This window comes from Cyprinodon variegatus, unplaced genomic scaffold, assembly GCF_000732505.1.
Source record: "Cyprinodon variegatus isolate N-32 unplaced genomic scaffold, C_variegatus-1.0 Scaffold1031, whole genome shotgun sequence".
NCBI lineage: Eukaryota > Metazoa > Chordata > Actinopteri > Cyprinodontiformes > Cyprinodontidae > Cyprinodon > Cyprinodon variegatus.
In genome coordinates this window covers 76,537-91,581 of record NW_015151484.1, presented here as the reverse complement: position 1 = coordinate 91,581, position 15,045 = coordinate 76,537, and the positions used below count along the sequence as shown (strand labels likewise).

The following is a 15,045-nucleotide window of genomic DNA, read 5'->3' as shown; positions in this document are numbered from 1 at the left end:
CAGAGCAATCTGGGATTTCTAATATTACTTGCTGTCTACCTACAGGCCACTTCCGATTTGCACTCATAAAGTTTAACACATAAGCTTTACATGATGTATTAACACCACTGCAAGCAAAAAAAAACTCCACCAGAATGATGCTGCCACCACCATACTTTTAAGTGAAATTAAATCTAATCACTAAGGCCAAAGAGCTCAGCGCTTGTCTCATGTAACAAATATAACCTAGAAAACGATTAGATTGTCCAAGTGGGAAACTTTAAAACTCAGCTGAGGTATACGGCTAATTTTTGAGCATAGACACATGAACAATGATGCTGGTATTGCTCCAGTTTCAGTAAATGGACCTTCTACTTCCACCCGTTCCCTAACATTTAACCAAAACATTTAACCAACTATTATTGAAAATAGATGATATGAATTAAAGTTATCTAGTCTGGCAGAGAGGCTATTATAAACTGCTTTTATGATAAGTAGAAATCAGTTTTGTTAAAAGTAGAGTCTAACAGGAGATTTTCTTAATTTCTAATATAAAGAAGTGTTAAGTGTAAAATGATCCAGTTGAGCTGTGAACCATCTGATTATTTTCAATTTCTAACTTAAGATGTCAAATGCTGTTTAGACCCATACAAAACTTATAATAGATTTCTAGTAATAATAAAAAATCATATACCCTATTTGTTTTTTGTCACCAAAAGCGGAAAAATAAAACTTTTTTTTCCTTAGGTAGTTATGCTGCTTTCCATTTGTACATGGAGGTCTGAATTTCCGACCCCTAAGTTGGAAGTTTCACCTGGAAGGTCCAAGAAAATTTAAATTAAGAGTTGGAAATTCTGAGCAACATCTCTATGTTCAAGATGACTGCTTCTCGCCTAACAGAAGTAAAAACAATGTTACTTTGTAATTCTTTATTACTTGTGTAACATTTAGTCGTTTCTACATGTACTAATTCCCGGTGTAAGACGAAATAGTCAAAAGGTGTTTGTATACAAAAAAACCTAAATAATCTCTATAAGAGCAATAAATAATACAAGAATTCATGTTTTTTGGGGGATTTTTAGACAAGTAAAAAACTGGAGTTTTATTATCTTGAAGATTACGCCACTAGTTAGTTCCCCGGTTTGACTTTTATCACTGAATGCAGAATTAATATGTGTATACCATAGTGAGCGTCAAATCATTTTAACTTATTGTGTAAAAGCAACGCTACGCACCCTATGGGCACGGTAGGCAGGTAACCCTGCATCGCCCTGTAGCACCCTCTAAGGCCATACCAAAAACTGACAGTCTTCTGGATTGTTCCTAAACCTCCAAAATAATTACCTTTAAAGTCATAGGGAAATCATATTTAAATGTCGAATCATTCTCGCTTAAACATGTATATAAACTTCCTCTTTATCAGATGATATTGTCCCAAAATTTAGAAAAATTTTTTTTTTTTTTTTTTAATCCTGTCTTAAAATCTGTGGGGTTTTTTGCGTTACCGGTATCTTAGGCAGGCCAGTTAGTTATATGTCAGGCTGCACACCTAAATTCGGCCAATCATAGAAGTAGCATCACCTTATGGCACATCTGAACTACCTTCAAGCTACATGCTTGAACTGAAGTTCTAGGAATTAATTGTTGTTCAGAAATCTTTACATCTCTGGCTTGACTGAGGTGCTCAGATCTTCCTATTCTTGAAAATGTTACTTTATCCATTATGGACCGTCAAGTTAATTGCATGAGGACATTGCAACCACACATGCGTTTCTGTCCACCTCAGACATGTTTTCTTAATGCTTTGATAAAGACCTTCTCACAAACAGACCTCATTCAGTCCGGGTTGGACTGAACACCTCTGATGTCATCAGTCTAAGCACACGCTCCCCTCAGCACTGCGTCCTGAACCCCCTCTTGTTCACCCTGATGACACATGACTGCGTCCACAGGTTCACCACCAATCACATCATGAAGTTTTCAGACGAAACCACGGTGGTGGACCTCATCAGAGACGACAACGACCTGGACTACAGAGAGGAGGTGGAGCAGCTGGTGGACTGGTGCAAAGATAACAGTCTGATCCTGAACGTGGAGAAGATGAAGGAGATCCTCTTGGACTTCAGGAAGAACCGGCCTAACCACACTCCACTGGTCATCAACAGCTCAGCTCTAGAGGTGGTCAACAGCACCAGATTCCTGGGGGTGCACATCACAGACACCCTCACCTGGACTGGAAACACCACCTCACTGGTAAAGAGGGCACAAAAGTGCGTGTACTTCCTGAGGAGGATGAGGAGAGCCCAGCTGCCCCCACCCATCCTCACCACCTTCTACAGAAGCACCATAGAGAGCGTTCTGACTCACCGTGGTGTGGAGGCTGCAGTGCCTCAGACTGGAAGAAGGTGAGAAGATCATCAGAACTCCTCTTCCCTCCATTAAAGACATTTCATCCCAGCGCTGCGTGTCCCGAGCCCGTAACATCATAAATGACCTCTCACCCCCACCATGGACTGTTCTCCCTGCTGGGGAGAAGCATCCAATGCAGGTCCAGCAGATTAAAGAACAGTTTCTTCCCCACTGCCATTAGACACATGAACTATTGAGAAAACTCTAAAGCGGAGGTCTTCAACAGGGGGTCCATGACCCCTAGGGTGTACACAGAGGTACTGCATGGGGGTCGCAAAAGTTTTGGTTGATTAAACTTTTTTTTTTTTTTATTCCCCCCTGCAATTTTTTCTACTTATTGAATTGTCTTTAAATACACATTAACATGAATTCGACACACTGAAGTAAACAGATGAATGGAGGCAGAAGATGTCTTTCAGGCCCCGTCCACACGAAGTCAAAACGAACACGAAACGCTAATATTTTCCAGAACGTTTGTCGTAAAGACGGAGACGTAAAATAAATGTGAGCGTCCACACGAATGCATGAAAACGCTGCAAAATGTATGCCAGGCCTGTAAGTGGCGCTGTGGTGCCAAAGAAAAAATAAGCGACAAAATGTTGGGCATGCGCACTAATATTTATACATGGTTGCCCTGCGGGTCCATTTTCGTGGTTCAGTCAAATTCAGGTGCTGAACTATGTCGTCGATATTGCTCTGTTCTTCCTGGAGATATTCCAGAAGAAGAAGATTCTGTTGTAAGCCCGACAGGAGGGTGAGTAGCATTAGCAGCAACGGCGCCATTGTTGTTGTGATACTGTGTCGCGCATGCGTGTTTAGAGGCGACGCTATGACGCATGCGTGTAAAAAAAAAAAAATGCGGTTAGAGCTTAAAGATGGAAACGCGAAAACAGCGTTTCGAAATCTTCCCACTCTGAAGGCAGAATAAAAAAAAGATCGTTTACAGACCCCGAAACGCCGGCTTCGTATGGATGAGAGGCTGGTTTGGTGAAAAATTTGTGCGTTTAGGCCAGGGTTCGGCTTCGTGTGGACGGGGCCTCAGTCATCAATGTACACATTCAGCGACACACAGGAGCTCTTTCAAGCTGGGCACCATTTCATTCACTACACCTGTCCCATCAACAAGGAATCGGAATCAGAAATACTTTAATAATCCCAGGGAGAAATTACTTTCATTACATGACTCAGTCTGTAATAGACTGACTATAGGACCAGTTTGATATAACACAATTTAATGCAATATATATAATTAGGCGTCCCCGCTAAGTTTGGGGGTCCTTGGTCTGGAAAACGTTGAAGACCTCTGCTCTAAATCATGTCACCATTGCATGAATAAAACCAAAATACTGCATATTTGCATCATACATATTTAACGCTATCAATGCGCTTTTTCTTATTTGCACCATGTTTTTTTTTTCTCCCACACTGTTTACATTTGATGACTGCTGCACTTTAAGGAATGGAAATGTTAATTTATTGTCTGAAAAGCTGTACCAAAACAAAATTTCATTTTACATACACTGTGTACACAAAATGATAAAAGTTGTCTAAAGTCTAAAATCTTTTTCTCTAACCTCCTTCATAAAAACTGAGTTATCTGATTCCTATAAATAATTTAAACCAATGGGAGGCTGGCTAGATATTTTGGTTTGAGGGTCATAATCGCTCATGTTTCATAAGGGGTTCTAAAATGGGAGTCAGAACCAAAATAATCGAAAATGTGGTGAAAAAGAAAGTCATGTTGGTTAGAACAGAAAACTGCCCAAGGATTCAGATACCAAAGGAAGTAGCAATGTGGGCTTCCTGGACGCCTCCAAGCATCTTCTAAATATTGAGTCTTCAGTAGATATATTAACATGCAGCTCCTTGTGCGTGGATTTTTTTTTACAAAGAAACTGGAAGTTGGCAGAGTTTTCATCTTTAAATGCTTTTGAGTTGAAAGTTAAAGAATTTGAAGCAGCCTCAATAATCTGTAATAGTTTTACTTGATATGTTTTATGTACCTGTCATTTAATTTAACCTTTCTCTGTTTTTAATGTAACTTTGCTGCCTCTTGGCCAGGACTAACTTCATAAAGAGGTTGTTAATCTAAATAGGATTCCCCCCCCCCTGATTAAATAAAGGTTAAATTAAAAAAAAGAAAAATATGGCAATGACATGCATCATTAATGGGACTTGGCTTGGAGCTCGTCTGCCTGGCAGTGTGTTTCCTGAAGCCTTTACAGTTGCTTCAAAATTGAGCATAAATCAAAAATGTCTGCGTCAAGCTCACTGCGACACACTGCTCCTGGAGCATAACCAGCCCTTAAGCCTGGTTCTGCTGGGGGTTTCTTCCTGTTAAAAAGGAGTTTTTCCTCTCCACTGTCGCTACAAGCATGCTTAAGGCTGATTTATACTTCGAAACTAGGTCGTCTGCGTAGGTGTTGCGGTGAACGCAGACACATCCTCCGCAGACACTCTGCTGCACCTCTCCTAAATTGTAGGTGGCTGCAGACAGGAGGCCGGCTTGTTTTGTTTTTATGACCTCAATTGCGGAAACTCGTAAAGTTGGACCAGCAAGAAGAGCGAGGTGCACGAGAACGCCGGGTCCCCTTTTCCAGCTGGATCCCCGCTCTTTTTTTCCTCTCCACTGTCGCTACAAGCATGCTTAATGTGAGGGATTGCATTAAAGTCAATGAGTTGATGCAATGAATTGGTTTTCCTTAGATAGAAAACTTTGAATCAACTTGACTGTATGATCTGCTGAACTTTAAAATGCCTTGAGATGACATGTGTTGTGAATTGGTGCTATATAAATAAACTAAATTGAATTAAATAACTGCACATTTTGATTATAGTATAAATATTTGTGCTCTCTGTCTTTGCAATAAATTGTGAGCATCAGACAATCCAAAGTCAAATTCCTCCATTGTGGCTCACCTTGGAAATAAAAAGCTTATTCTGAATAAACTCATTTATACCCGAATGTAAACATGGCTTCCTTTTAATCCCAAATGCATTGGGTTATCATATTATACTAAAATGTTATAGGAAGATAAATGGAAATAAAATAGAAATGTTCAATGTGAATGTTGTAGTGTGGTAGGCTGGGCTGTTTCCACAGTAGGACCGGTGCAGCTCTGCCTACTGCAGCCGCGGGAGGTTACTTCCGTTCCGCAGAGGGCGACAGGCAACAGCCAGCCTCGACTGTGGCGGAGGTCCAGACACAATAGACGGGGTAAGTTTTTTTTTCCACCACACTGACGATTTGTTCGGAGCTCGCATTCAGACATTCTATATTTGTAGATTCGGGTGGTCTTTTGCCTGATTTTGTTTTCGGTTGATGTCACGGTCAGCTGCGCAAACAAGCCAAAAATAAGACAAACAAAACGAGCCTGTCTCACGGGGGGGAAGGGCTACGGCTATGTGCTGGAGAGTGGAGCTGCAACCGTGTATTTCCTGGAGTCAATATTGTCTGCTTTAATCTTTTTAGCGTTTGTGTTAGTATTCTTTGAACTAGGTGACAAAAATTGGTATGCTTGATATTTATATTTAATAAGCTTCACAACAGAAGCCGTATTTTATGTCTTGGCTATCAGTTTGAGTAGAGTAGGCTGTTTTTAAAGGGGTGTTAGCATTATTAACAGCTAGTGGAGAAGGATTGTGTGAAGCGAACATTTATTTCCATTTCTTACGACGTTAACCCCGAATATGTACTTCGAGAATACAGTTGTGAAATTAATAAGTTTAAAAAATGTGGCATTGAGCGGGTCGGCTAACCATAGTTCGTTAACCGTAATCGAGAACGTTACCTAACGTTTAAAAAACCGCAGAGGCTAATTTTGTTGACAAATCTCGCGAGAGATGGAAACCACTGCATTCAAGAAGTTTAAACGCGAGGTGTGAAGTCTTCTGAATTCTTGTTTCTGCGTTCTTTTAAGAAGATTCGTTGATTCTAATGTAGTCAAACCCCTGTAGTCCTTTCATCTAGGTAACTTAATTGATATTTGTACCGAATGCAAGTCAAATTGTAATTAAATTTTAAGAGAACCTGTAGTTTTTCTTCCAGATTCCTAATCTGGAGCAGATGGAAAGGTATGGGATTTGGTTTAAATATTTTCCAGGTCTGGATATATAGGATAAAAGGACATTAATCATGCAAAAATCTCTTTACATCTTCTAAAGGCATATTTTAAACAATCTTAAGAACTACTTTCAACTGCCTCTTTAGGTTAAGGAAGAATATTCCCTTTTAGGATGTGTATTAGGTCTAGGTGTAATCAGCACTGAAACTATTAAATAGTCTCTTTTTGTTTTCTTTCTTAGGTTGCGGTTCTTCTTCAATCCAAACCGGAATGTCGGATGAGGATTCCCGTGCCAGCACCAGCTCTTCCTCATCACCACCTTCCTCCAGCCAAAGCAGACATCGGGACACGCAGGGCAAGAAGAAACGGGAGACTAAAGCCAGCATGAGCAAGACCTCCAAGCTGCTTTCCACCAGCGCCAAAAGGTTCAAATGACATCCTGTTACATCATAAAGTTTAACTTTTTAAAAGGATACTCCCTATCCACTTAAATCACATTTTTGGTATTAATCTGATTCAATATTTATATTTTGAATAGCAGAAAAATGAGATCTGAATTATTGCCAGTAGATTAAAGAGTAAGGGGATTGTTTTGTACTACCACCCTACAGCTGTGAGAGGTGAGCTAAGTCTATTTGTATAGCACGTTTCATCACCCAGACAGTTGAAAGGGTTTATATGATGAAAACATTAGAAACAAAGTACAGTCGGGGAAAAAAAGCATAACAAAGGGAAGTAAAGAGAAGTGGAACTAAAGACTGAATTATTGATGTTTCAGTGTAGTTGTGTGATAGTAAAGGAATATATGATAGATGAGCAGTTTTTTTGCATCAACAGTATGATCAATAGACCTAAGTCAGTCACAAGTTCTGTGGTGTTTCTAAGGGAAATCACAAGCTTCCTTTTTAGAAAGAAAAAGTAAAACTACTGCATACGGTTTGATCATAGCTTGTTTCTCCATTGTATGGAGGCTCTTTGTACAAAGACCTCTGCACCAAGTTTCTTTCTGTTTCTGACCACTAAATTTTGGTGTTAACACAGGGCACAGTGACAAATGATTTTTCTTTCTTTGTGAACAAAGTATGTAAATTTTTTTTTTTTTTTTATCCATGGTTTGTGTAATTCGTTCTGATGGGGACCCAGTCTTATTTGGACTTTTTCGTCGGCTTTTATTTCTGCTGTAACCTTTGACAACAGAACCCTGTTTGTTTCAACTTTTAATTTCATGTGAAGTCATGACTAAATACAGGGTTTCCGCAGGTCATTAAAAATATTAAATTATTGTTTTTTTTTTTATTTAAGGCCTTACTTAGCATTAAAATTCATTAAACATGATCATTGTGGCATTTAAAATGCTTTATATAAATAGGGGGAAAAAAGTTTATAAAAACAATTTAGACAGATATATCGCAATATGTTTGCGCAGAACTGCTTCTGGTTAATCGTAAAGCCGCATGTTCGGAGAAGAAGAGAATGGGGGAAATGCTAATTTCAACAAAAGTGGCTGGAAACAATAGGGACATTGCTGCAGCCTGTCGACGGTAAAGATGACAAAGGATTTTGCCTTTTTTTTTTTTTATACGCGTGTATATATATACATATATATGAGAGTCATGGGTAATTGTTGATGGCATTGAAATTATTCCTAAGAGCATTAAAAAGCATTAAATTACATTAACTCATTCCTGTATAAACCCTGAAATAGTTTCTGGGTTCTCTCAAAAAATTTTTACGTACAACACTGTGATTACACTCTTTATTGCTGGCGGTGTTTGTGGATAGAAGGGGAGGGAATCAACCACACACATGGATTATATCTTGATGCCTCACTGTTGTTATGCTCCCCCTTTAATACCATGCAAATATTATTCAGCTTATTCAGGAGGAGGATCCATTAGGTAAATAACTTGACACAGGTCCTCTGCTGTTCATCGTTGTAGCTGCTGCAGAGTTTCACTTAATCCTGCTGTTTTTTCTTTTTTTTTTTTTTGACCAGTTCATGAAATTCCTGCCCCTCGATTTGCAAGGCTATTGTCCAAATGTATTTGCAACACCGACGTCCATATATCTCCGCAATCACCTGCTGTCTGTCATCTGTAAGCTCTGACCCGGTGGGAAGATAATTCTTTCCTCTGTAGGAGACCTTCAGGAAACCTGTTGGTTTCTCTGGACCATTTTTGTCTTCTTCACTGCAGGACAATCTCTCATCTAGAAAAAATCTTTAATTAACCTCAAGCTTCTCTTTTGGCTGCAGCATTCTTAGCAGCAGCTTCCTTCCATCTTCCTGTTAATGGCTTGACACTTTTCTTTTAAGGTGACGATTGCCAACACAAGAAGACATGATTTCAATATTATGTTATCTTGGTTTATAGCTTTCATTAGCTCATTTCACGAGGCTGTCTGTGCAAAGGATTTAACAAAAACAAACTCAGTTGATGATTTTGCGCCAAAGTACAGTTTTTTTTTTTCGTAGGTTCATGTTGTAAATGTTCTCAGCTAATAAAGTTCTTTGGAAAAATTGAATCTGATTCATCTCCACAATAGTGGAAAATGGGTGCAGATCTTTGCAGCAGTTTTAACAGAGACCATTTTTTTGGCACTGCAAAAAAAATTCTGGAAGTATTGCAGTGATTTTATTTGTATTTCTTCTGTTTGCAGGATTCAGAAAGAGCTGGCGGATATTACACTGGACCCTCCACCAAACTGCAGGTAGGGTTTCCACTTTTATACCCAGGCTTTCCACCTGCATTGAAACAGTTTAAACTTATCACACAAATCTCATAGAAAAGTGATCTAGATCTGCAAAAAATAAATTTATGCCAACTTAGAAAAACACATAATGATAAAGTAAAATTTTCTCTATTGTTGTTTTAATGAGGTTCTTTTGTTTTATGCGTTACTTCTTTAGTTAGCCTTCCTTTTAGTGTATTTGTGATAAAAATCAAAACTATTATTTCTGCGCAAAAAAAAAGACCTGAAATGATATTGGTGGTTTAAACCTTGTGAAATTACATGGTCCTAATATCGGTCCAGCTCCAGGCTGCCTGATGGTTCTGTTTTTCATCTTTTATTACTCTTTACCAAGAGGAATCTCTTTTATTGCTGAGAGCCATGTTTCTGAAACAGAACCCAAGCAGGACCCTGGCCATTCTCTCCTAATGAGCCTCTTGACTCCCTTCACTATCCTCTTGCGTGGCCATGTAGATTTCTACATTGCAGCTGGAGTTCCATGCTAAAATTCTTTGTAATGTGACGTCTTAATGCAAACAAGCCAATGATGGTCAGAGGTGGGTGTAGCTGTAGATTTACAAAATTTTCCGATTCATCTGTCAACAAGGAAAAACAAGTGTTGTCGATTTGACCAAAAAAATGGAAATCAATTGTTACTGTAATGCCCCCACCCCAGCTGCAATGCAAACTACATGATACTCTGAAGGGAAAAATCAATACAGATTGCAGATCATAAAAACCCCATAACAGATGATTTACTTTGAACTTTGGCATCAATGAATAAGCACATCCACATCTTGTTCATTTGGAGGACAAATACATAAAAATTGAACCAGTAGTAGAAGTAGAATAATCACAGTTTCCTCATCACATTTGATCTTTGATCCGTCATTAGGGAGATCGTAGATTCAAGGTGAAATGTTAACTCATTCCTTTTTGTACACAGTCAGTAAAAGTAGCTCATACTGCTGCGGAGCCATGGTGCTAAACATCACTTTAGATTAAATTGATGTTAGAATCAAAAATCTTTCTTTTTTCTTTTTTAATAAGGGGTATTACATTTCTTTTTTCCAGAACAAATGAGTGATTTTATGATATATTAAACCTATCTGATGCTGTTGTATTGTAATCCAATCAATTACTAGTTTATCTAAATTACATTAAAATTTTGATTTGTAAGATAATTAGTCTAAGTGGGATTAAAGGATAGGCTCTTTTTTCAATCAAATCAAATCAAAGCTCTTAAACTCTCAATTACTATAAAAATAGCAAAATTGCAAAAAGCTTTAATATTAATGCAAAACAAGCCTGTTTACATTAAAAAGTGTTTTTTCCATATATTGCTTCAGCCGTTCACCTATTTAGAAGTGATTTTGATGACCTACAATTTTATCTGCCGCTGACTAAAATAATCTCACTCAATGTGACGTCAGAAGGATGTTTCTAAATATTGCTAACTGATGTCAAAAAAGCTGATTAATAAACCACTGGTAGTATTAAAAACGATTTATACTCGTTTTAAACAAAGCGACCTTTAACTCTAACCCCTCCTCTCCAATTTTCCATATGTGTACATTTGAGTAAACATTAATTATTGCTAATATAAATGTAATCAGGCTCAGAATTTACAAATAAAATAAAATTAGTTTGTAACTTAAAAATGAACATAATATTTAGGAATTTCTCAATATAATTTCTGAAGTGATACTGGTATTATCAATAACCATACAAACTTTTAAAACTTCTCTTGTAATGAGGATGTTAGAAAAGAATTTACTAAAACAGAGAACCACTGACCCTAGTGTTATTAGTACACAACGGGTTACAGAATCTTTAGACGGAAGCAAACTGTTTTTATCAGCAAGCCAATATCAGATTTGAGGTGTTTGCTCCGATTAGTCTAGGTCCGATTTTAGTTTTTGACCGATAACTGAGCGATATCATCACAAGGCTGCAGTTCGCCTGAGGAGCTTGTTCTAATCATGTTCGTTCTGTTCATTTCAGTGCTGGTCCAAAAGGAGACAACATCTACGAGTGGCGATCAACCATCCTGGGACCACCAGGTTCTGTGTATGAGGGAGGGGTCTTCTTTCTGGACATCGCCTTCACACCGGACTACCCATTCAAACCCCCAAAGGTACCAATCAAATCAGCATATCCTGGTTGTTTACCACTGCAGCACAGCCCGTTTAGAACCATGCAGGGAGAAATATTACAAGACCAACAAAATTTAGCTACTGTGTGAATCCTCTGTTTATCAATCAGAGGCACATTTTAAGGAATTTTAAATGAAGTTAACTCTGCATCAAAAGAGAGCACGTTTGGAACAGGGTCTCTAAAAATAGGAGAGGTGTCACTTGAACTACCATCTTTAAATACTCTTCTGCAAATTTGTTGCAGTCTTTTTTGCAGATAAGGTGAAACTGTGGTTATGTTTGTGTTTCAAAGGTGCACTTCCTGCATGACTCATTTTCTGTTGCCATTCCTGTTTTGTAGCACATTATTTTCCATTTCACACACTGCATGGCCTTTAAAGTGTTCAAAATTGAAATACCTTCTATATTTATTTTAATGGCATTTCTGTGAATATTTAATTCAACTCCTTATGCATGTAACAAGACTTAGACTTTTAATACGTTGCTAAAATTGCAGCCGTGGTTTTGAAGTTTACCTCATTGTGTAAGAAGGTGCCTAAATGGAGTAAAAGCATTGCAATCACATTCACACAATAATCATTTCACAATGATGCTAAAGGCACACCGCAGACTTTGTGACCTAAAGAGTTTATGCATAAGATTTATTTTAAATTATTCCTCAGGCATGACACTATCGGTGCTCTTGAAATACAGACTATAGCCCCATTTAAACTACCCTCTGAAAACCGATCCATGCCGAGCTTGGATCAGTTAACCGTGCCGGGCTCTGTTCTTTACGACCGTTTACACACCACGCACGGTTCCTCGCCTCCTAGTGACGATCTACGGTACTACAAGCAAATCATGACAGCGCCTGTAACATTCAGAAGGTTTGCGGAGGTTCAGACAAAGAAGACAGCCTTTGGTGATTTTACTTGACAGAGGTGGCTTTTGGGAAGTTGATACGGCAAACGATAATCTTATCAGAGCTTATAGATGCAGGAAACAACAACAGGAGTTGAGGTTCATCACATTGCTAAGCAGAATCATTGCTGGAAATCTTGTGGCACGGTAGGGAAGCTTGTATTTTTATGAGTATCTGAACGTTCATGATTACGGAGGTTGACTGTAAGGAGATGATGCGGTCAGCTCATGCGATCTTTGTTAACTGAGAAATGAGCCACAACTGAACCACGCTGAGACTTACTGATGCTCTTATATCGTCATGGAGCTAAGGCTTTTGCTCTACAATTTTTCCGCCTGCTGGACTACTGATCATGGCTGAGGCAAGGAAAATTTTAAATCCTCTGAGGAGGCTAAAAAGAGAAAACGTAAAAGGGATCATGCCTGAGGAAAAACAACAGTCGACCATGGAAAGGAGTTTGTTCGTTGGCGCAGGTTGAAAGAACAATCCGCTTGTGAAACCGATTCTCTTTTCTCAACTTTATTATTAGACTGGTACGTTAACACTTTGCTCATAGTATGCAGTCATATATGTCTGTTATTATTTTCGATGTTTAGTAGAAGCAAACTGCGGGCAGAGGAAGCTAGCAGGCTACAAACAAAAGCTAACCGAGACGCCTGAGCATTCATGAATATTCAAAAATTAACAAGTTGTTTTGAATTTTGCTGTTTACACCAGACTGTTCTAAACTTTTCTCAAAATGCAGTCAAATGCAACCAAAGGGTTGGTTGCCTGGTAACCCCAGTCGGCCTCAGCAGATGGCGGCTCACACTGAGCCTGGTTCTGCTGGAGGTTTCTTCCTGTTAAAAGGGAGTTTTTCCTCTCCACTGTCACTACAAGCATGCTTAGTGTGAGGGATTGCATTCGAGTCAATGAGTCGATGCAATCAACTGGTTTTCCTTAGATAGAAAACTTTGAATCAATTAGACTGGATGATCTGGTGAACTGTAAAGTGCCTTGAGATGACATGTTGTGAATTGGCGCTATTTAAATAAACTGAATTAAATTGAATTGTTTTCAAGCTCCAGCTTTCGATGTCATTGTGTCTTACGGTAAGACGCCTCACCCACATTGCCTAGTGATGGTGGTTAGAGGGCACAGTGGCGTCTTTGTACAGGAGCCTTGCTTCTGTCAGGGAGCCTCAGGGCGGCTGTGGCTACCGCATAGCTTGCCACCATCAGTGTGTGAGTGTAAAGGGCTGAATCTGAATGTAGGGCAAAGCGCTTCGGTCAAGTCTCCTGACTAGAAAAATTGCTATCTTTACCTTTTATAATATATAGGCCAAAATAAATGCATGTATTATAATAAAGGTTACAGGTGAAACATAGCCTTAAAATGTTGTCTTTGCCTGGCCGCCTTCTCCTACCAACAATGAGTCACATCAGATTTTTAAGCCCTTTTGATAATTGCATGTATATGCTATAGTCTACTATTGAAAAATATACATGCATTAAAATGTATTTATACATTTGTTGAATTACTCTTTATCAAAACACCAATGATTGACAAAAAATGACAGGTTTTTGAATCTAAACCTTTTATATTTGTGTGTTTTGTGCAGATTGAGCTCCTGTAGGGCTGTTTATTGCTAGCTGTGTTGTTCTGGCCCTTCCAGGTCTCCATAATACTACCTGTAATATTCCCTTTATTCAGCAAACTTAAATCTGACCCCCCATATGTCTGATATTATGTGAAACAATGTTAGATTTAGGGAACATTTTACCTTGTATTTATGCACAAACTTCAGCGAGCTTTTCTTTCTAAGTCACATATTTTGTTTTTGTGCAATGCCAGCAGGTTTTTAAAAAATGTGTTTACAACTCAGTAAGCGCTATGTTGACAGCCTAAAACCTAGATTAGATGTTTCACCATGCAGTCAGTAATCGTTTGTGGACTTCTCCCTCCCCACTAGCAGCTCCTTTCATTATTCCTGATTAAGATGGGACTGTCGAGCATCATTGTTCTGTTTGTCAAGCACTGAGGTGGAGTTAACGGGTCTAAGCTGATAAAGCTTTGAGCCAAATTGTGACACGTGCGAGAGCAAATTCTGACTGTCTGAAAACGCACCCATTTAAAAAAATAGCAGCCTGAATTGCCTGTCAGGTTAAGACAAGCATTTTTTTTTCACTTAATCTGGGCTGTGTAGGAAAGGGTTCTGATAAACATTCCTAGCATCGTACAGCACAGTCTGGTGTCAGTTTATTCCTGTTATACAGAATTTATTTAAAAAGCCATTTGTGGGAAAACTCCTTACTTTGATCATCCAAATCTAAGGCCTTGAAAAGTCTTAAGTTAACTGAATTATTGTGTTAAAGTATTTTTTATTACGGTAGGTCCTCTTCTGACATCCATGTTAATGCTGTCTCAAAAACTGTACTCAGTAAAATGCTCCCATGACAGCATTGTCCTTGATTGTATATAAGCGCTAAAAAAACTCATCGGCAGCCAATCAGCCTTCTTGTTATTGTCAACTCAAAATGACTTGACTGTTGGCAAGTCGAAACTGAAGTGCTGCTGTTGTGGGTAAATGGCATCAAGGGAACCAGTTTCTAGTCCTAGAGAAATCATATTTAAATGTACAATCATTCCGGCTAAAACATGTATATAAATGTGCTCTTTATCTATGTTCTCTTTTTTTAAATAGTTATACGTCAGCTTGTACACCTAAATTTGGCCAATCATATTTTTTTTTTTATACATATGTCGCAGCTAATATACGCAACAGTTGAAGTAAGGATAATTTCCTTTCCCATTGAGTTCCGAC

At 38.6% G+C, this 15,045-nt stretch overlaps 1 protein-coding gene across 2 annotated transcripts in view; it reads left to right on the top strand.

Moving 5' to 3' along the window:
- The first annotated feature begins 5,462 nt into the window (after positions 1-5,462).
- The window catches only part of LOC107100940 (ubiquitin-conjugating enzyme E2 E1), a 13,578-nt gene continuing 3,995 nt past the window's right edge, over positions 5,463-15,045 (top strand). Inside the window, exons 1-4 of one of the 2 annotated variants that reach the window (XM_015399634.1) lie at positions 5,463-5,605; positions 6,694-6,877; positions 9,111-9,161; positions 11,187-11,319. In XM_015399634.1, coding sequence (XP_015255120.1) covers positions 6,723-6,877; positions 9,111-9,161; positions 11,187-11,319 — 339 coding nt within the window. In that variant the 5' untranslated portion in view covers positions 5,463-5,605; positions 6,694-6,722. Of the gene's footprint in view, positions 5,606-5,626; positions 6,463-6,693; positions 6,878-9,110; positions 9,162-11,186; positions 11,320-15,045 lie in introns of those variants that run through there. The other variant, XM_015399632.1, reaches the window with a different exon arrangement.